The sequence below is a fragment of the Xyrauchen texanus genome, chromosome 37 (assembly GCF_025860055.1).
Source record: "Xyrauchen texanus isolate HMW12.3.18 chromosome 37, RBS_HiC_50CHRs, whole genome shotgun sequence".
NCBI lineage: Eukaryota > Metazoa > Chordata > Actinopteri > Cypriniformes > Catostomidae > Xyrauchen > Xyrauchen texanus.
In genome coordinates this window covers 26,610,985-26,633,733 of record NC_068312.1, presented here as the reverse complement: position 1 = coordinate 26,633,733, position 22,749 = coordinate 26,610,985, and the positions used below count along the sequence as shown (strand labels likewise).

The 22,749-nt window shown below is 40.3% G+C and overlaps 1 protein-coding gene across 50 annotated transcripts; it reads left to right on the top strand.

Moving 5' to 3' along the window:
- Positions 1-348: 348 nt before the first annotated feature.
- On the top strand, positions 349-22,183 carry LOC127630691 (uncharacterized). 50 transcript variants are annotated; one of them, XM_052108350.1, is made up of 34 exons: positions 349-439; positions 971-1,060; positions 3,057-3,285; positions 3,619-3,755; positions 3,906-3,994; positions 4,109-4,221; positions 7,941-7,985; positions 8,216-8,260; positions 8,499-8,543; positions 8,781-8,825; positions 9,006-9,050; positions 9,231-9,275; positions 9,511-9,555; positions 9,786-9,830; positions 10,069-10,113; positions 10,352-10,396; positions 10,577-10,621; positions 10,892-10,936; positions 11,207-11,251; positions 11,522-11,566; positions 15,911-15,955; positions 16,186-16,230; positions 16,469-16,513; positions 17,970-18,014; positions 18,257-18,301; positions 18,478-18,513; positions 18,743-18,780; positions 18,971-19,057; positions 19,252-19,329; positions 19,603-19,727; positions 20,466-20,524; positions 20,718-20,864; positions 21,130-21,158; positions 21,563-22,183. In XM_052108350.1, exons 3-34 carry the CDS (start codon positions 3,057-3,059, stop codon positions 21,665-21,667), a joined length of 2,127 nt encoding a protein of 708 aa, XP_051964310.1. In that variant the 5' UTR covers positions 349-439; positions 971-1,060; the 3' UTR covers positions 21,668-22,183. The 50 variants fall into 50 exon arrangements, with proteins under 50 accessions (XP_051964310.1, XP_051964316.1, XP_051964317.1 ...); XM_052108356.1 differs by lacking the exon at positions 9,006-9,050; XM_052108357.1 differs by lacking the exon at positions 9,786-9,830.
- Positions 22,184-22,749: the final 566 nt, after the last annotated feature.

Below are 22,749 nucleotides of genomic sequence, written 5' to 3'. Positions count from 1 at the left end.
AAAGAAAGAAAGAAAGAAAGAAAGAAAGAAAGAAAGAAAGAAAGAAAGAAAGAAAGAAAAAACTAAATAAAATGAACGAACAAAAATCCTTAAACAACCAAGAAGGAAGATTGGTCAGATGCTCTATGTAATCTCATCCATGAAGTTCTTCCATGAAGGGAAAAGCTATTTTTCAGATATCAACAATTATTTCGTCAGATATTAACAGCCTACATTTATGAGATCCAAATTTTGCAATTTACAAGCTGTGATCATTGTATCACTTTCTGCGCGTGACCTAATATTTCCCAAAAGTTCACCAAAAGAGGGCATCAGAGACACTTTCCTAAATCTAACCCAGATACTATTTAATTGGGTAAAATCTGTTTGAGCGGAAAGACGATATGAGGAATAGTTACAATAGAAAGAACAGAACAGAAGAGACTGGCAGTTCCTCACGGTACGGAATTTAATACTTTACTTTTTCTTTACCAACTTTGATCAACAAACATGTCTAGGTTACGACACACTAAACAATATATTGTTTATTAAAAGGACAACATCTTAGAACGCTACTATCTAGAGTGACCCCGTGAAGTAATCCCAGAAGGTGCTCTTTGGGACACTTTTCTGGTTTAAAAATGGAGCGAATCGTTGAAGAGTACTGATTGTCTCTCGAAACAGTGTCAGATGTTTATGTTGTTAGTTCATACCATACTCTCAACTGTAATTTCCGATAAAAACTAAGTATAGATCTAGCCTATTTCAGTTTTAAACTCTGTCGTTTCACGCGTCAGGGCGAATGAAAGACCTTTTGATAGAACATGTACTGCGTCATCCGTTAATGTAAAGCCATATGTTTACTAAAGAGCCATTTTGGTAAATGTGTTTGGACGACGAAATATCTGTGCGACCAATTTTTGTCACTGAATACAGTACTGCCTCACAATGTATTAAACCGATAATCAACAAGAACTGGGGACTTTTTCAGGAGCCTCCAGAAAAGCCCCTACTGGACCGAGTAGTGAGAAGTTATTTGCCTGCGATTGAAAGGAATACATGGTTGGACAGAGAAATAAAGGTAACATTTAAATATGGACATTGTAGCCACTGTGACAGTGTAATCCAAACAAAGTATTTTGTTGATGTCTATACGTAATTTATAGGATTCAATGTCATTGCAAGTGTTTCTATGTATGCTGGACTAAGCGTAGACTGTAAAATTGGTTGTGGGCTCATAAGAATGCAATCCCCACAAGAAACAAAGTTTAGCCTATGCAGTACATTATGCACCTGTACATGATACTTTAAAAATGGTTGGTTTAGAAACAGTGTTTGGATCTTTTTATAAGGATCTTGATTATTAAAATACAGCCATCTGAAGACAAACAAAGCCTTTTTCTACAATCAGAGGGCATTAGCAAGGAGTTTACATAGAAGGAAATTTCCATTGTATCCATAGTTTTAATTGTGGCATTTGCAATAAGATCACACAGTAACCAAAAATAAAACAATGATTAGCAGTAACCATAAAACAAATGATGGCATTTTTCATAAGAAAAACACACCCAGAAATTAAATTGTTTTCTCTCACTAATATATTGATAAGTTTATGGTAAATATATATTTTTTAAATATCTGTGATGTGTGAATTGAAACATAACAGTTTCTGTATTTTCATTGTGCATATTTCTCATTTATTCCTTTCCAATGCTTTAGAATGTTGGGACTGTTTAATATAATTTTAAACTGGTTTAATCATCGACACATTATGGGCTTTCATAGAGGTTTTAAACAAAACAAAAATCGATGCCGAATTCGTGACCCAACACGTGCTTCTCTCAGCTCTGTTTATGATGATCTGCGCGGCTGAGCGCTCGAGACCGGTCCACGTGTAAATGCACGTCTCTGCGCTGATCTGTCCATTATCCTTGTTTGCTAATTTTTTTCAAAGGATTATAGATTAGAGTGACCCTGACTGTTTCTGTATCAATTTTCAAGTCATTTTACAGCAAAATCATCCCAAAATTCAAAATGTATACTTGCATATTTGTCATGCAAATTAAAATAATTTGTATAATGTTGCATGGTCTTAGAAAATATGTTTTTTTTTTTTTTTTTTTTAGTTTTCCTTGTAATTTGTCTTTTCTATTGTCCAGAAAGTATAACTCGTGCCTTTGCAGAACTCCTTGGTGTCTTTCTGTCGCAGCCTCTGTTCCTGCTTAGGCTACTCTTAATTTTAATAATAGCTAATAATCGTAGGCGGAAATCGCGGAGGTCAGGACCCAGAAAATAAGGACCCAGGACCCAGAAAATAAGCATTTGTATTATTTTATTTCTTAAACAATTATTTTAAGAATATATCTTTATATTATTTAAAATACACATATTTTAATGATATTTTAGGGGGGGACAACCCTCAGATGGGGAGCAATATCCGCCTATGCTGCTAACACTATCTGAGGAAGGCTGTTTTCAGAAATGTATCAGTGTGCAGTTACAGATGTATTTATTTAATTGTTGTAACTTCTTTAACCATTTTAATGTCCTAATGTGACTAGCCAAATAATAATAGAGGCTTGGATTTTTAAGATATTGTTTATCTTCATTACTGCAGATTTTACATAAAGTGATTCTCTGTAAGTTTTTAAAAATAAACTTTCATTGTTGTAGTTTAAATGTAGCGAATGGTGCCAAAACTAGTGACACTGATGTAAGGAATCGGAGCAAGTACATGTTTTGTCATGAGAGCTGTCTGAAATAAATTGTCCAGAGAATCACTTTATGTAAAGTCCACAATAATGAAGATAAACAATACCTTAAAAATCTACATGCTGGTATTTCCCCAAAGATCAAATCTTTAAAATCTGACAACTCTTCTTTGGCTTACATGGGCTTCGTGGAGCTGCTGCGATGTTGCAAAATAATAATTTTAATTAGTAGTCTATGTAAAATAAGAGGTCTGGTGAAGAACAGGGTTTTAACTTTTGTACCAGTAGTGCTTTTTTTCTTCTTCTAATTTTTAAGATATTGTTTATCTTTTACTGGACAATTTATTTCAAGTATGGTTGTTTCAGATGAATACTGCAGACTGGCTCCTTTTTCTGTTATGTGGAGTTACCATGTTGCAGTTCATCACCTGCTACAGTGACGGAAGTTTATTGGAGGATGAATGTTCAGGAATGAACATCAATCATGTGGATGAAAATGATGTACAAATATCACCACAAACCTCTGAAACCCCTTTCAAGGTCATACCAGAAGTTCAAACCTTCAAGAATTCTGAAGTGGATACCACCATTACTGGTATACTGAAAAATGTGGTAACCTGCTATTATTTTTTACCAGATCTAACCCATAAAATGTACATACTTTGGTGTAATCAAACCAAATTTGTCAGTGTGATGTATTTCCATTAAAGGACATGAATAAAATCAGTTAGTTTAGATGTTACCACTTAAGACACATTTTTTAAGTTACCTGACGAAACTAAAATGTATATTCTTTCTCTCTCTGTTTCAGTTTCATGAAAAATAACTGTACTGTTATTTGTCTTGCCAACATTACAAAGAAAATACTACAAAACAAAAACAAATGCTTTTCAGGGTTATAAATTCATTCACTCTCATTTTACCACAGTGTCACTTACGACTATCAATTCTCCATTTACTGGTTTTCTGTTGGAGGCCCGTAAGTGTGATAGCTGTCCGCCTGCTGGCACTTTTATTTTGACTGACTCGAGCAGCAGCACACTCCTGAGTTGTGATGGTCAATCTGTGAGTCCGGCCTCACACCTACAACACACATGAGTTTTTGATCATTTTTACAGGCTTATTGGGCCTTTATTAATGTGTAGTGTTAATTAAACATCTCAAATGGTGAGTATGGTACTAACACCAACTGTTGACCTTGTTGGTATTTTTCAGGGCAGGGCTGTGAGCCACACTAATAATCTAGATAAAACATCCATCACAGTGCAATGGAAAGTTCCTGAGAATGGAACATTCTACTTCAGGTAGTTTCTCTGTATTAATTGTATACATGAATAAAATACAATTAAATAGAATAATCTATTCATATAGTTTTCATATTCTTGCATTCCCATTTTTATCTTCAATTTTCTTTTCAGAGCTGCATTCACTGAGGACTACTTCACGTTTTGGCAAAGAAAGCCAATCATACTTCCGACAACTGCACCTACCACTGTGGCCACCACTGTAAAAGCCACTACAAGCCGAACAGGTCTTTTTAGTTTTAATAATGTTCTTTTTTTCTTTGTTATATTTTTTAGCTCTCTGCAGCAGCTCTCTAAATTTACTGTGAAAACTCCTCTCCGTTTTAATCTTATTTTGAATCTGGATATTTGATATGAATACCTAATACTGTTGTTATGTCCCAGTGTGATTTCCCGGTTCTGTGCTTCCTCAGGGCAACATACACATTTTCGCACATGTATAAAGTTGTTCAAAATACAGCTTTACTTAACAGTAAAGGATATATTTTTTATCTTGATGTAAAATGTTAAGAACATTGCATAAATGTTCACTTTTCATAGAGGAACGGGAACATATGGCATGGCAGCACCTGTGCACAACTGCTGAAAAAGCGGATCATATGACATATAGTTACATTTTGATTAGTTAGTATTGTGTCATCCCCTTTTGATAAAAAAAGGAAAAAAAAAATTCTCGTCATGCCAAAGTGGTCAGGCAACACCTTCCCACAGCCGATAAATTGCGATTTGGTAATATGTTATTATTAAACCGCAAAAGACTGTGATTTAATTAAATAAATACATGGTCTTTGTGTGCTATTGAATGATTGTGTGACGCACTGTTCTGTGTGCACACTTGGGGCTCATGACAGTGTTTTTAGTACTTTCAGAATGGTTCACGTGTATTATAAAAACAAGTGCTACAGGTTCATATATTTGTAACAAACATTTGTAAATGCTAGATACAGTATTATACAAATCTAAAAACATGACAGAGGATCACAGAAAAAGAAGACCATAGTGTTTCACCAGATTGTGGTGTGCTCAAACCCGCAAAGGTGCGGGCACGCCCTGGGTCTGGTAGGCCAATGTGATGACAACCACGATCCAGTAGGCAAGCCTCTGTTTGGAGACAGCGTTCCCTTTCCGCTGTCCACCAAAGCAGACAAAGAGCTTCTCAGAGCGTCTAAAGCTCTGCATGTGATCCAAGTAGATGAGCAAAGCATGCACCGGACACAGCAACGATAAGGCTGGGTCTGCCTCCTCCTGGGGCAGTGCTTGCAGGCTCACCACTTGATCCCTAAAAGGGGTCATGGGAACCTTGGGCACATAGCCCGGTCGGGGTCTCAGTATAATGTGAGAGTCTTCCGGACCAAACTCAAGGCACGTTTAGCTGACAGAGAATGCTTGCAGGTCCCTGAACCTCTTGATGGAAGTGAGTGCGGTCAGGAGGGCAGTCTTTAATGAGATGGTCTTTAACTCAACTGACTCTAGAGACTTGAACAGGGATCTCCGAAGGCCCAGCAGGACCACGTAGAGGTCCCATGAAGGAAAAAGGCGCAGCCTTGGAGGCTTCCTTCAGGATCCTGATGATCAGGTCATGCTTACCAAGGGACTTACCTTCAACAGCGTTGTGGTGCGCTGCTACGTACACCTTCAGGGTGGAGGGGAACAGCCACCCCTCCAACTTATCCTGCAGGAAGGAAAGCACTGACCCCGCTGCGCATCTCTGGGGGTCTGCGCCACAGGAAGAACACCACTTAGTGAAAACACACCTACTTCAGGGAATACAACTGCCTCGTAGAAGGAGCCCTGGCGTGAGTGATCATGTTTACCACTGCAGGCGGTAGACCACCTAAGTCTTCCAGGGACCAGATGACTTCAAGAGGTCAGGGCGTGGCTGCGAGTGCTCGGTGTCTGGCGGCCTTGACAACGGCAGCTTTGAACACTGATTATGTGACCCAAGGGGTGAGGAAACTGCTCTTTTTTGACAATGTGGGTACTGCAGCCTGTTCGGGATGTGGTGAACACAACACAAAAGGAAACAAAAGATTTACCTTCCAGTCCTTCACTGGAGGATGGAGTGGTCTAGGTACCAGCTCCGTAGTGGACATCTCTCTCCCTGGGTCATCCGTCTCAGGGGTGCTTAGGAGCCTTCCGGGTCCTTGTGCCAGGTCTTGATGTGGTGGGCGTCCACTGCTTGCGGGCGGCTCTACGCTGGGGCCGAGAATTAGGCTCTGGCTGTGGCGGAGACACCTGGGCTTTTGCTGCCACAGGAGAATGCCCTCTGTGAGCAGACGGGGTACGGAATCTTGAAGCACACCGGGGCAAGCTGTGCTGTATAGTCTCCTTCTGCTTCTTCACCACCGAGATCTGCTGGGCAAAGTCCTCAACGGTGTCGCCAAATAGGCTGATCTGGGAGATGGCCGCGTTGAGAAAGCAAACTTTGTCGGCGTCCCACATCTCGACCAGTTTCAGCCACAGATGGCGCTCCTGGATCACCAAGGTGGACATCGTCTGCCCGAGTGCTCGTGCCTGGAGGGCGAGGTCCATCGCACAGCTCCTACAGCACATCGGGATCAGGATTACCCACGTGCAGCTCTTTCAATGCCTTGGCCTTGTGTACTTGCAGGAGGGCCATGGCATGCAGTGTGGAGGTGGCCTGTCCAGCAGCACTGTAGGCTTTTGGTCACCAGAGACAATGTAGTCCTATAGGCCCTGGAGGAGAGGTGCACCGTGGGGTGGGTGGGGGTGTGGCTGTAAGCATCTAGCCACTAGAGCTTAGGGGAGGACAAAGGGTTCCAGTCCAACCTGACAATCGCAGCGGCCCGGGCAAGCATAGCGGTCAGGTCTGCGTCGGCCTCAAACTGGGTGGGCAGACCCGAAGGTTGCAGCCCAGTTGAGTCCTCTGCGTGCGCTCTCCAGTGCAGCGATTGAGAACTCATCCTGCTCTCGAGCCCCGAAAGAGACGTTAAGTTGGCCATGAGGCGAGCTGGTCTCATCTCTGAACTCAACGGGGGCAAATGGGCGTGCTGGGGAAAGGGAGGTCCGCATAGATTTACCCGGCAAGACCGCGCCCATTGAACTCAGGGGGAAGCTGGAGTGGCTTTCTCACAATGAGAACATGAACCATCCACAAACGCTGCCTCAGTGTGATCACTGCCCAGACACGCGAGGCAGCGGCATGGCCGTCAGAGGCGGAGAGATAGTGACTGCATCCAGGAATCACACAAAGACAGAAAGGCATCTTTAAGAAGACGCGTATTTAAAAAGACGTTCACATCAATGTGTTTACTCTTAAGAGGAAACATACTCTTAGTAGTGCTGTCGAAGTGCCCAGGGGCGTAATCTGCACTAGGCGTGCAGAAGGAGAGAAAGCCGCTGGAATGCGCCATATATCCAACAGCATACACTTCTTCAAGGTGAATGGAACAGCAGTAGTATTCAGCTTGCTGATACACAACCGCTCGGCTCCGAAGAAAAAAATCTGAGAGTGGGCATTCCTTCTCCTTTTATACTGGTATGTCCGGGAGAGTGGCAAGCAAATTCTACTCGCTAATTTTCAATAGCCTTCTCTCAAGGATCTGAGGTGCTTTGGGGCTCCCAAGAGTGACCCCTAGCGTCAGTACATCGACACAACATCGAATGAGTGACAGAAAGGGAACTAATGTTCTTATTTACCTGTAGTCACACCAACATTGCCTCTACCATCAAATACAAACTCCACTCCAGGTAAAATGCCCTGACAATTAAAATAGCGGTACATTATATTACTCTTGTTTTGCTCTGATAGTATTGTATTTGTAATGTTTTATGAAATAGTTAAAATAGTTGCGTTTTCAATGTGAAAACTCTTTGACATTATTGATATAAACTTTTATTTATTTCTTTGAGCAGGATAATACAAGACAACTGTGTTAAAGTAATTTGATGATAATACTAGCCTAATGTTTTTATTTACCTGCAGTCACATCAACATTGCCTCTACCATCAAATACAAACTCCACTCCAGGTAAAATGCCCTGATGATTGCAGTAGCAGTACATTATATTTCACTTGTTTTGCTGTGATAGTATCTTATTATATATAATGTTTGATGTTTATAGTTGTGTTTTTAATGTGAAAACTCTTTGACTTTATTCATATAACTTTTATATATTTCTTTGAGCTGGATAATACAAGATAACTGTGTTACATTTATTTAATGATAATTCTTAACATTTTGTTCTTATTTACCTGTAGTCACACCAACATTGCATCTACCATCAAATACAAACTCCACTCCAGGTAAAATGCCCTGACAATTACAGTAGCGGTACATTATATTATACTTGCTGTGCTCTGGTAGTATCTTATTATATATATCGTTTTATGAAATACTTAAAATAGATGTGTTTTCAATGTGAAAACTCTTTGAATTTACTCATATAACTTTTATATATTTCTTTGAACAGGATACAACAATACAACTGTGTCAAATTAATTTTATGATAATTCTTAACCTTTTGTTCTTATTTACCTGTAGTCACACCAACATTGCTTCTACCATCAAATACAAACTCCACTCCAGGTAAAATGCCCTGACAATTACAGTAGCGGTACATTATATTATACTTGCTGTGCTCTGGTAGTATCTTATTATATATAACGTTTTATGAAATACTTAAAATAGTTGTGTTTTCAGTGTGAAAACTCTTTGACTTTACTCATATAACTTTTATATATTTCTTCGAGTAGGACAATACAAGACAACTGCGTTAAAGTAATTTGATGATAACACTAGCCTAATGTTTTTATTTACCTGTAGTCACACCAACATTGCCTCTACCATCAAATACAAACTCCACTCCAGGTAAAATGCCCTGACGATTACAGTAGCAGTGCATTATATTTCACTTGTTCTGCTGTGATAGTATCTTATTTTATATAATGTTTGATGTTTATATTTGTGTTTTTAATGTGAAAACTCTTTGACTTTATTCATATAACTTTTATATATTTCTCTTAACCTTTTGTTTTTATTTACCTGTAGTCACACCAACATTGCCTCTGCCATCAAATACAAACTCCACTCCAGGTAAAATGCCCTGACGATTACAGTAGCAGTTCATTATATTTCACTTGTTTTGCTGTGATAGTATCTTATTTTATATAATGTTTGATGTTTATAGTTGTGTTTTTAATGTGAAAACTCTTTGACTTTATTCATATAACTTTTATATATTTCTCTTAACCTTTTGTTTTTATTTACCTGTAGTCACACCAACATTGCCTCTACCATCAAATACAAACTCCACTCCAGGTAAAATGCCCTGACAATTAAAATAGCAGTACATTATATTACTCTTGTTTTGCTCTGATAATATTGTATTTGTAATGTTTTATGAAATAGTTAAAATAGTTGCGTTTTCAATGTGAAAACTCTTTGACATTATTGATATAAACTTTTATTTATTTCTTTGAGCAGGATAATACAAGACAACTGTGTTAAAGTAATTTGATGATAATACTAGCCTAATGTTTTTATTTACCTGCAGTCACATCAACATTGCCTCTACCATCAAATACAAACTCCACTCCAGGTAAAATGCCCTGACGATTACAGTAGCAGTACATTATATTTCACTTGTTTTGCTGTGATAGTATCTTATTATATATAATGTTTGATGTTTATAGTTGTGTTTTTAATGTGAAAACTCTTTGACTTTATTCATATAACTTTTATATATTTCTTTGAACTGGATAATACAAGATAACTGTGTTACATTTATTTAATGATAATTCTTAACATTTTGTTCTTATTTACCTGTAGTCACACCAACATTGCATCTACCATCAAATACAAACTCCACTCCAGGTAAAATGCCCTGACTATTATAGTAGTGGTACATTATATTATACTTGCTGTGCTCTGGTAGTATCTTATTATATATATCGTTTTATGAAATACTTAAAATAGATGTGTTTTCAATGTGAAAACTCTTTGAATTTACTCATATAACTTTTATATATTTCTTTGAACAGGATACAACAATACAACTGTGTCAAATTAATTTTATGATAATTCTTAACCTTTTGTTCTTATTTACCTGTAGTCACACCAACATTGCTTCTACCATCAAATACAAACTCCACTCCAGGTAAAATGCCCTGACAATTACAGTAGCAGTGCATTATATTATACTTGCTGTGCTCTGGTAGTATCTTATTATATATAACGTTTTATGAAATACTTAAAATAGTTGTGTTTTCAGTGTGAAAACTCTTTGACTTTACTCATATAACTTTTATATATTTCTTTGAGTAGGACAATACAAGACAACTGCGTTAAAGTAATTTGATGATAACACTAGCCTAATGTTTTTTATTTACCTGTAGTCACACCAACATTGCCTCTACCATCAAATACAAACTCCACTCCAGGTAAAATGCCCTGACGATTACAGTAGCAGTGCATTATATTTCACTTGTTCTGCTGTGATAGTATCTTATTTTATATAATGTTTGATGTTTATATTTGTGTTTTTAATGTGAAAACTCTTTGACTTTATTCATATAACTTTTATATATTTCTCTTAACCTTTTGTTTTTATTTACCTGTAGTCACACCAACATTGCCTCTGCCATCAAATACAAACTCCACTCCAGGTAAAATGCCCTTACAATTAAAATAGCAGTACATTATATTACTCTTGTTTTGCTCTGATAATATTGTATTTGTAATGTTTTATGAAATAGTTCAAATGCCCTGACGATTACAGTAGCAGTTCATTATATTTCACTTGTTTTGCTGTGATAGTATCTTATTATATATAATGTTTGATGTTTATAGTTGTGTTTTTAATGTGAAAACTCTTTGACTTTATTCGTATAACTTTTATATATTTCTCTTAACCTTTTGTTTTTATTTACCTGTAGTCACACCAACATTGCCTCTACCATCAAATACAAACTCCACTCCAGGTAAAATGCCCTGACAATTAAAATAGCGGTACATTATATTACTCTTGTTTTGCTCTGATAGTATTGTATTTGTAATGTTTTATGAAATAGATAAAATGCCCTGACGATTACAGTAGCAGTGCATTATATTTCACTTGTTTTGCTGTGATAGTATCTTATTATATATAATGTTTGATGTTTATAGTTGTGTTTTTAATGTGAAAACTCTTTGACTTTATTCATATAACTTTTATATATTTCTCTTAACCTTTTGTTTTTATTTACCTGTAGTCACACCAACATTGCCTCTACCATCAAATACAAACTCCACTCCAGGTAAAATGCCCTGACAATTAAAATAGCGGTACATTATATTACTCTTGTTTTGCTCTGATAGTATTGTATTTGTAATGTTTTATGAAATAGATAAAATGCCCTGACAATTACAGTAGCAGTGCATTATATTTCACTTGTTTTGCTGTGATAGTATCTTATTATATATAATGTTTGATGTTTATAGTTGTGTTTTTAATGTGAAAACTCTTTGACTTTATTCATATAACTTTTATATATTTCTCTTAACCTTTTGTTTTTATTTACCTGTAGTCACACCAACATTGCCTCTACCATCAAATACAAACTCCACTCCAGGTAAAATGCCCTGACAATTAAAATAGCGGTACATTATATTACTCTTGTTTTGCTCTGATAGTATTGTATTTGTAATGTTCCCCTTCTGTCGCTCTCTCCACGTTGTGTCAGAGAAGCGACACTAGGGGTCTCTCTTGAGCGCCGATATTCACCTCTGGACTATGAAAAAAGGCCAATGAGAGTTGGCAACCAGTATTTGCATGTCCCGCCCCCGGACATACGGGTATTTAAGTGGCCCAAATACGGGAGTTCATTCAGAAAATTTCTTCAGAGCCGATGGTCGTGTCTGCAACTGCTGCGTGTACACACCGAGTTCCTGTTATCCCTCTGCTGCATGCTGTTGGATTCTACGGCGCACAACAGCGGCTTTCTCCTGTTTGCACGGCTGTGCATTCCTGCCCCTGGGCGCATCGACAGAGCAGATTTAAAAACTCTCACAAGTTTTTTCCCTAAAAGACTGATTTTATTTAAAAGAGTAATTTCCTCTAAAAGAGCAAAACACAGCGGCGTTGAACGTCCTTTTAAGGACGCGTCTTTATAAACATGCCCTTCCGCCCCTGTGTTGTTTCTGGATGCGGTAGAGTGCTCTCCGCTTCCGACGGCCACAGGCGCTGTCTCGTGTGTCTGGGTAGCGATCACACCGAGGCTGCGTTTGTGGATGGTTCATGTTCTCACTGCGAGAACATGACCATGACAACGTTGCGGTCGCGGCTTGCTTACAACCGTGAGCAAGCCACTCCAGCCGCCCCCCCCCCCCCGTGTCGCTCCTTCTTCCCACGGGATTGAGGACGATGCGGCTGGCGATGGAGGTGATTTGGGGATGGCAGCGGGTGCAGCTCCGCCGGGTACGCCCCCTCGGACCACCCGCACCCCGACACGCTCGATGATTCCCGTCCGTGCTCGAGGCAGTGGTGACTCGCCTCACAGCCAGTCTGCCGACCCTCTTGCGATGGAAGCAGATGAGCTCGCCGCGGCATCGGAGGGCGGGTTATCTGATGCTGAGGACTCCCCTGGGCTGCCGCTTTCGGGCTGCACGCCCAGGCTGAGGCTGACGCACAGATGACTGACATGCTTTCCCGGGCAGCCGACAGCGTGGGCTTGGATTGGAACCCTCCATCCTCCCCACAACCATCACGGCTGGACGACTGGTTCCTGGGGTCTGGGCGCCGCTCACAGCCTCGCCCCCCTCCGGTCCCGTTTTTCCCGGAAGTGCATGACGAGCTGACGTCTTCGTGGAGAGCACCCCTCTCCACTCGTCACATCGCCACAGGCTCGTCCACCCTCACCACCCTCGACGGCAGAGCACGCCATGGGTACGAGGCGATTCCCCAGGTGGATAGGGCGGTTGCGATCCATCTATGCCCCAGTACCCCTACCACCTGGCGAGGTCACCCCGTACTCCCTTCCCGGACCTGTAGAGCAACCTCCTCGCTGACAGCGAAGGCCTACAGCGCCACCGGACGCGCCGCTTCTGCCCTGCATGCCATGGCTCTCCTGCAGGTCCACCAAGCCAAGGCACTACGCGACATGCACGGGGGTGGCCCTGATCCCGACACGCTGCAGGAACTGCGCTCAGCGACCGACCTCGCTGAGAGCGACGAAGGTCACAGCGCAAGCTCTCGGGCAGGCGATGGCCACGCTAGTGGTCCAGGAATGTCAACTGTGGCTGAACATGGTCGAGATGCGTGAAGCCGACAAGACTCGCTTCCTCAACGCCCCTGTCTCCCAGTTCGGCCTCTTCGGCGACACCGTCGAGGACTTTGCCCAGCAGTTCTCCATGGTGAAGAAGCAGACGGAGGCCATCTCTCACATCATGCCTCGCCGCAAGCCTGCCGCCACGGCCCATGCCCCGTCTGCTCGCCGAGGGCGTCCTCCCATGGCCAGAAGGCAAGCCCCTGCTCCGCCTCAACCCGGGCCCAGCTCTCAGCCCCAGCGTCGAGCAAACCGCAGGAAGCGCACGCCCCTTGTCTCACGGACCCCCTCGAGGACCCGGAAGGCTCCCAGGCGCTCCTGAGACAACAGAGATCTAGCCGACGTAAAAACGACCGTCATAGATACAATCAATCAAGCTAGAGCCCCCTCTACCAGGCATCTCTACGCTCTAAAGTGGCATCTGTTCACGGAATGGTGTTCTTCCCGAGCCGAAGACCCGCAGAAGTGCGCAGTTAGGTCAGTGCTCGTGTTTCTTCAGGAGAGGCTGGAGAGGAGGCTGTCCCCCTCCACCCTCAAGGTGTATGTCGCCGCTACTGCGGCCCACCACGACACGGTAGACGGCAAGTCTCTTGTAAGCACGACTTAATCGTCAGGTTCCTAAAAGGTGCCCGGAGGATAACTCCCTCCCGGCCTAACCTGTTCCCCTCCTGGGATCTCTCGGTCGTCCTTACGGGACTCCAGAGACCCCCCTTCGAGCCGCTTGACTCAGCTGGACTCAGGGCCCTCTCTCTCAAGACTGCCCTGCTGATCGCGCTCGCTTCCATCAAGAGGGTCGGGGACCTGCATGCGTTCTCTGTTAGCGACGCTTGCCTGGAGTTCGGTCCGGCAGATACTTTCGTGATCCTGAGACCACGACCGGGCTATGTGCCCAAGGTTCCTACCACGCTCTTCAGGGATCAGGTGGTGAACCTGCAAGCGCTGCCCCGGGAGGAGGCAGACCCAGCCCTTTCACTGCTGTGTCCAGTACGTTCTTTACGTATTTATCTGGACCGCACACAGAGCACCAGATGCTCTGAGCAGCTCTTCGTCTGGTTTGGGGGACAGCAGAAAGGGAAAGCTGTCTCCAAGCAGAGACTCGCCCACTGGGTTGTCGACGCCATTTCCCTGGCTTATCACACCCAGGCCGTGCCCCCGCCTTGCGGGTCCGAGCTCACTCCACCAGGGAGGTTTGCGTCCTCATGGGCACTGGCTAGGGGCACTGCCCTAGCAGACATTTGTAGAGCAGCGGGCTGGGCAACACCTAACACTTTTGCGAGATTCTACAATCTCCGAGTTGAGTCAGTATCGTCCCGTGTTTTCTCAGGTACCGAGCCCGTAGAACTCAGTGGCACGCCCACGATCTGACCAGGTGAATCGCTTGCACCTAGCTCCTTCCCCTAACCAGGGGAAACAGTGCGCCTTCATTCCCAGGAGATCTCAGGTTTGGGACACTGGTTGATTCCTCCCTAGCCCTCGTGGGTCGCAGTTCAGCGGAGGAACTCGCTGACCCAAGCCACTGCGGGTACCGCAAGCTACCATGTACTGGTATAGGTGCTCCACAGGTAAGGCCTCCTTCGGACTCCCCCTGTGTGTAACACCACGGTTCTGTCCCCTCTGGCGAGCTGACTCCCGTGTTTCCCTTAGGCAGTCATGGCTGCCTCGGTTGCCATGCTGTATGTTCCCCCTATATGAGGCTGGATCCACCACCGCACCGACTTTTCCACATAGGCCCTAAGCAGGCCTCTGATGGTTTTGCCACTTAAACTTGCCTCCCCTCTCAGGAAGGCGTGGCCTCCGCAGGGTCTTCTCCACCCTGAATAAGGGATAAGACCCCCTTCCCTCAATGCGTGTAAGGGCCCCGGCCTTAGTTGCTCTATGCGAGATTCATAGAGAGAAAAGAGGCCCGGCCAGGCTTGGCCCGTTCCCAGGTTGGCGGCCAGCACCTTGTTCCCCTCCAGGGTAACGATAAGGAATCCTGATGGCTTAAATGGGGCATTGGGGAAGGGTACGTGCAGCCTGATACAGTTGGTCGTCCTGCACGTAAGAATACCTGCTCGCTCCTGTATCAGCAGTTCACGTACACGGCTCAGCGCATGGCACTTTTATAAGTGGACCCCTAGTGTCGCTTCTCTGACACAACGTGGAGAGAGCGACAGAAGGGGAACGTCTAGGTTACGTATGTAACCTCCGTTCCCTGATGGAGGGAACGAGACGTTGTGTCTCCCCTGCCACGTCGCTGAGCCGAGCCACTGTTGTGGCCGGACCATTTCCGGCTCCTCAGAAAAATCCTAAATGAACTCCCGTATTTGCGCCACTTAAATACCCGTATGTCCGGGGGCGGGACATGCAAATACTGGTTGCCAACTCTCATTGGCCTTTTTTCATAGTCCAGAGGTGAATATCGGCGCTCAATAAAGACCCCTAGTGTCGCTTCTCTGACACAACATCTCGTTCCCTCCATCAGGGAACGGAGGTTACAAACGTAACCTAGACGTTTTATGAAATAGTTAAAATAGTTGTGTTTTCAATGTGAAAACTCTTTGACTTTATTGATATAAACTTTTATTTATTTCTTTGAGCAGGATAATACAAGACAACTGCATTAAAGTAATTTGATGATAACACTAGCCTAATATTTTTATTTACCTGTAGTCACACCAACATTGCCTCTACCATCAAATACAAACTCCACTCCAGGTAAAATGCCCTGATGATTGCAGTAGCAGTACATTATATTTCACTTGTTTTGCTGTGATAGTATCTTATTATATATAATGTTTGATGTTTATAGTTGTGTTTTTAATGTGAAAACTCTTTGACTTTATTCATATAAATTTTATGTATTTCTTTGAGCTGGATAATACAAGATAACTGTGTTACATTTATTTAATGATAATTCTTAACCTTTTGTTCTTATTTACCTGTAGTCACACCAACATTGCGTCTACCATCAAATACAAACTCCACTCCAGGTAAAATGCCCTGACTATTATAGTAGCGGTACATTATATTATACTTGCTGTGCTCTGGTAGTATCTTATTATATATAACGTTTTATGAAATACTTAAAATAGATGTGTTTTCAATGTGAAAACTCTTTGAATTTACTCATATAACTTTTATATATTTCTTTGAACAGGATACAACAATACAACTGTGTCAAATTAATTTGATGATAATTCTTAACCTTTTGTTTTTATTTACCTGTAGTCACACCAACATTGCTTCTACCATCAAATACAAACTCCACTCCAGGTAAAATGCCCTGACAATTACAGTAGTGGTACATTATATTATACTTGCTGTGCTCTGGTAGTATCTTATTATACACTCACCTAAAGGATTATTAGGAACACCATACTAATACTGTGTTTGACCCCCTTTCGCCTTCAGAACTGCCTTAATTCTACGTGGCATTGATTCAACAAGGTGCTGAAAGCATTCTTTAGAAATGTTGGCCCATATTGATAGGATAGCATCTTGCAGTTGATGGAGATTTGTTGGATGCACATCCAGGGCACGAAGCTCCCGTTCCACCACATCCCAATGATGCTCTATTGGGTTGAGATCTGGTGACTGTGGGGGCCATTTTAGTACCGTGAACTCATTGTCATGTTCAAGAAACCAATTTGAAATGATTCGAGCTTTGTGACATGGTGCATTATCCTGCTGGAAGTAGCCATCAGAGGATGGGTACATGGTGGCCATAAAGGGATGGACATGGTCAGAAACAATGCTCAGGTAGGCCGTGGCATTTAAACGATGCCCAGTTGGCACTAAGGGGCCTAAAGTGTGCCAAGAAAACATCCCCCACACCATTACACCACCACCAGCAGCCTGCACAGTGGTAACAAGGCATGATGGATCCATGTTCTCATTCTGTTTACGCCAAATTCTGACTCTACCATCTGAATGTCTCAACAGAAATCGAGACTCATCAGACCAGGCAACATTTTTCCAGTCTTCAACTGTCCAATTTTGGTGAGCTCTTGCAAATTGTAGCCTCTTTTTCCTATTTGTAGTGGAGATGAGTGGTACCCGGTGGGGTCTTCTGCTGTTGTAGCCCATCCGCCTCAAGGTTGTGCGTGTTGTGGCTTCACAAATGCTTTGCTGCATACCTCGGTTGTAATGAGTGGTTATTTCAGGCAAAGTTGCTCTTCTATCAGCTTGAATCAGTCGGCCCATTCTCCTCTGACCTCTAGCATCAACAAGGCATTTTCAGCCCACAGGACTGCCGCGATACTGGATGTTTTTCCCTTTTCACACCATTCTTTGTAAACCCTAGAAATGGTTGTGCGTGAAAATCCCAGTAACTGAGCAGATTGTGAAATACTCAGACCGGCCCATCTGGCACCAACAACCATGCCACGCTCAAAATTGCTTAAATCACCTTTCTTTCCCATTCTGACATTCAGTTTGGAGTTCAGGAGATTGTCTTGACCAGGACCACACCCCTAAATGCATTGAAACAACTGCCATGTGATTGGTTGATTAGATAATTGCATTAATGAGAAATTGAACAGGTGTTCCTAATAATCCTTTAGGTGAGTGTACATAATGTTTGATGTTTATAGTTGTGTTTTCAATGTGAAAACTCTTTGAAATTATTCATATTAACTTTTATATATTTCTTTGAGTAGGACAATACAAGACAGCTGTGTCAAATTAATTTGAAGATAATTCTTAACCTTTTGTTTTTATTTACCTGTAGTCACACCAACATTGCCTCTACCATCAAATACAAACTCCACTCCAGGTAAAATGCCCTGACGATTACAGTAGCGGTACATTATATTATTCTTTTGTTTTGCTCTGATAGTATCTTATTTGTAATGTTTTATGAAATAGATAAAATAGTTGTGTTTTCAATGTGAAAACTCTTTGACTTTATTGATATAAACTTTTATTTATTTCTTTGAGCCGGATAACTGACAACAAGACAACTGCGTTAAAGTAATTTGATGATAACAGTAACCTAATGTTTTTATTTACCTGTAGTCACACCAACATTGCCTCTACCATCAAATACAAACTCCACTCCAGGTAAAATGCCCTGACTATTACAGTAGCGGTACATTAAATTACACTTATGTATATACATTAAATTATACTTATGTATATATTTCTTTGAGCAGGACACAACAAGACAACAGTGTTAATTTAATTTGATGATAACACTAACCCAAACCTTTTGAATTAATTTAATGTAATTCCATCAGCATTTCCTGCAACCTCAAATACAAACTCCACCCAAGGTAAAATGCCCTGACAATTACAATAGCAGTACATTATATTACACTTGTTTTGCTCCGATAGTATCTTAGTATATATCATGTTGTATGAAATATTTAAAATAGTTGTGTTTTCAAGGTGAAAAACTATTCATATGAACTTTTAAATATTTCTTTGGGCAGGGCACAACAAGACAGTGGTGTAAAATGTATTTGATAAAAACACTAACCTAATGTTTTTATTTACCTGTAGTTCTACCAACATTGCCTTCTCAGTGTGGGGATTATGTGGTGTGTATGCATGTGAATACTGTATATGCTGCTTACAAATGGCAGTGCTATTTTATTTCTGCACACAAAGTTTATAAAATATAATATGCACATATAATTTGGCTTGCATATAAAATACGCATATTTGTCTCCATGCTAACTTTGGATGTGTGTGTCTGTTTGTGTGTACGTGTTTGTATATGCATGTCAGAGATGTGTTTTAGCACTTTTACTTCTCAGTCGTCTATGTTTTCTTGACTCCTCTCTCCTGATAATCATCAGGCCGGTTTTAAAAATGGTAAGTGCCTTAAAAAAGCTGCATAATTTACCAGATTTCTTTTTAAACTCTTGTGGGGTTTTTTCAACTTTCCATGGAGTAGTACCAACAATCTATTTTCAAGACTACCAAAATGTCATGATATTAATTATTCTCCTGCCTTTCAGTTAATTTCGGAAACTATAAGAGATGGCCATTAATGTCTCTTTTCACAGGTCACTATGATTGGGTCTGTCTTTGAACTAGCTTTCATAATCATTGCTGTCATCCTTGTACTGATAAGAGCAATTCAAGTAAGAATGATTTATTTTCACAACATAGCTATATTTTAATAGATTCCATTAATCAGTTGGTTTAACTGATACTGTAAATGCCATGACATGCAAAGTAGAATAATAAAAGGAAACCACAGTAATTGACACTACAACTTCTCACACAAACTCAAATTTACATACATGCTCATACATTTTTGTGTCATTTTGTGTCAATATGTTTTATTCTATTTATAAAATATTTGTATAATATAATAAAATTAAATATATTTTAATATTTCAATTATTTGTTAGTATGTGTGTGTGTGTGATTGTGCTGGTTTGGAGGTTGCATTTCCTACTCTGACAGTGGTTTCCATGGCTACATGCTTGCTGCACACCATCACAGTTTTTCTTCACTGTGGACCAAGCCATGAGCTGTGAGTGTTCGAATATCTTCAAATATTAGAAAACTATTTTCTTGATGAGTAAAGGTGAGAAAAAGTTTCAGAACCCTTCTGGAAAGACCAGCATTTGGTGTGTTTTGCATGCTGGTCCCCAGTGTAAAATGCTGATGTGCTGGTGTGTCCTCTTATAGATTATCTTAACTAGCAAGACTGCCTTTGTTAAACAGCAAAGTTTTGCTGTTGAGCAGCACAGCTATACTAGTACACAGCTAAACCAACTGGAAACCAGGATTAATGGGATAGTTCACCCAAAAATTTAAATTCTCTCATGATTTACTCACCCTCATGTCATCCCAGATGTGTATGAAATTTTCTTCTGCCGAACACAAATTAAGATATTTAGAAGAATATTTCAGCTCTGTAGGCTCTCACAATGCAAGTGAATGGGTGCCAAAATTTTGACTCCAAAATCCACATAAAGGGATCTTAAAAGTAATCCATATGACTCCAGTGGTTAAATCCATGTGTTCAGACATGATATGATAGGTGTGGGTGAGAAACAGATCAATATTTAAGTACGTTTTTGTCAAACTCTTCCAAAGACAGTGAATTTTGGACTAAAAGAAATGGTTTGGTTTATTTGGATTCACATCTGTTATTGAACAAACAGTCTAACACGTTTAGCAAGAATAAGAGATCACTTATGGAACTTTATATTTACACAACAAGTCTCTGTTTTTTATTTAAATGTCTTCAAACTCTGACACGCAGAAGGAAGTATTGGCTGTACAGCCTCATAATTGTGGACCTACTAAATACCTGCATTACTAGTAAGTGTTCTGTTTTCACCTTAATCAACAAGACATTCATTTTATATGCTAATGATTATTTTCCCATAGAAAACTAATTCAGATTTAACTACCAAATCTACCTAGTGAAGCTACATTTTAGTTTATATTTCCCTATGTTTCCGATGTCTTTGCTTCATGTCTTCCCTTATCCATTTCTGTTACTCTCTTTTAGCGGCTGCAATATTTGTTGGACTGTGGTGCTTTCAAGAGCAGTGGCTACTAATATTAAAGGGAGTTTATGTTATTTGGGAGATCATGTTGTACATCAGCTCACTTTGCTGTGTCCAGATGGAAAAACGCCAGATAAGACAAAACAGAGGTAAAGACCTTGGTACTGGCACTATAGTGAGATATTCCCAAAATGAACCATATAACTGAACTCTACAGACTTCTAAAATATGCTATCAGTGATGAGTCACACCCAGACATGCACATCCCAGTAAAGAGAGGCATGAGAGGCATTTATTATTCAATTTGACAGTATTTTCCATTCTACTATGAACACTTGGATTTGAACCAGTAATATTTCTGTTAGCTGCCATACAGTCTTTTTTATTGCATTTTTTTTTTTTTTACACCTGCAGAAATTCAGAGTCAGATTCAGGGGGGAAAAGTAAGTGAACATTACATCTGTTTATTGTTATTTGTTCCAGTAAAATAAAGACAGATCCATTTAACTGACTTAGTGTAAAGCTATTTCACTTTTAAGGAAACTTATCAGCAAATCCACACAGAATGACAAACCTGCTATTCTCAAAATCCACAATAATGTAAGATCATGGCACCTAGATCTGTATTATTCACTTTGAAAGATTAAACACCCCTGAGTGTCTCTGTATGGCCTACTGCCCTTCATTTCTACATAGGAGGTTGACCTCAAACATTTAATGAGTAAACTCACTGATTTATAAGGCCAAAGACATAGACTCACTCAACAATTTTAATTGTTACATCTTACTAGCTTAAATGCATAATATATAAAAGTCTTACAATGTTTTTTTGTTTTTTTACTTACAGATATCCCCATGGATCATTATGTTTATCATCTTTTCCATACTTAATGTAATGTTTACAATTGCACTTATTGCAGGAGTTTCTTTGGAAAGAATGATAACGTGTTGATCGAAACACTTATTTATGTTTGCATAATGAAAGCATTCTATGGGAATTAAATTCTGTAGATTTGTTTTTGTTGTCAAATGACTTGCAATTGTTTATCTGGACCTTTATTGCCTTTTTCTTATACATTACGTTTATAAAGTACATTTTAAAAGATATTACAAAAATATTTTTAAATTGATTTCTGTCTTTTCCTGAAAATCGGTTATCAAAACTATACTGTTATTAAAAACTCTGTAAATAATATTCTTCATCTTGGTTAATTTATTTTTAGGTGTAGGAGTTGGAGTGGGAGATTTTTGCAGAAATGAACATGTCTCATTTGGCAGTCTATATTTTCATGTCATTGCAGCCTTTCAGATGTGGAGAAATCTAAACTGCATGCATCAGTGATATTGTAAACATAAAATCGTGTAACCACATAAAATAAGTTAATTAAGTGCATAAAAACTACAAGTTTTACCACTCCATACAATTATTATTTTTCTGTTAGGTTCTGCAATGTTTTGGCATGAACAAAATTACACGATTAGACTCTTATCTCATAATTAAAAAGTATTGCTATGGCAAAAACACTGTTTACCTTCTTCTTTCACTGTAATCAGATCATATCTGTGCCCGGACTTGCAAAGGCCAACAGTGTATATAAAACTTTGCTATTGTTGTTGAAACAATAGGAACCTGTATCTGTCTGGTAATGCATCACTTCCTCTTTTAAGGCAATCGAGAATACATTTTATATGAAAATTCTAAGATACATGAGTCATGTTATCTGATGACTCATGAACAGAATCACATGCAATTTGAATCTACAGAGTTGCTCCACATCTTTCCATATTTCACACCAATCGTTCACTGAGTTCTACACTTTCCCCAGCTCTTAAAGGAATATTCTGAGTTAAGTTAAGCTCCATCTACAGCATTTGTGGCATTTTGTTGATTACTTCCAAAAAAGTTTTTTTTACTTGTCTCTCCTTTTCTTAAAAAAAAAAAAAAAGATCAAGCTTACAGTGAGGCACTTACAATGAAAGTGAATGGGGCCAATTTTTGGAGGGTGTAAATGAGGAAATGTGAAGCTTATAATT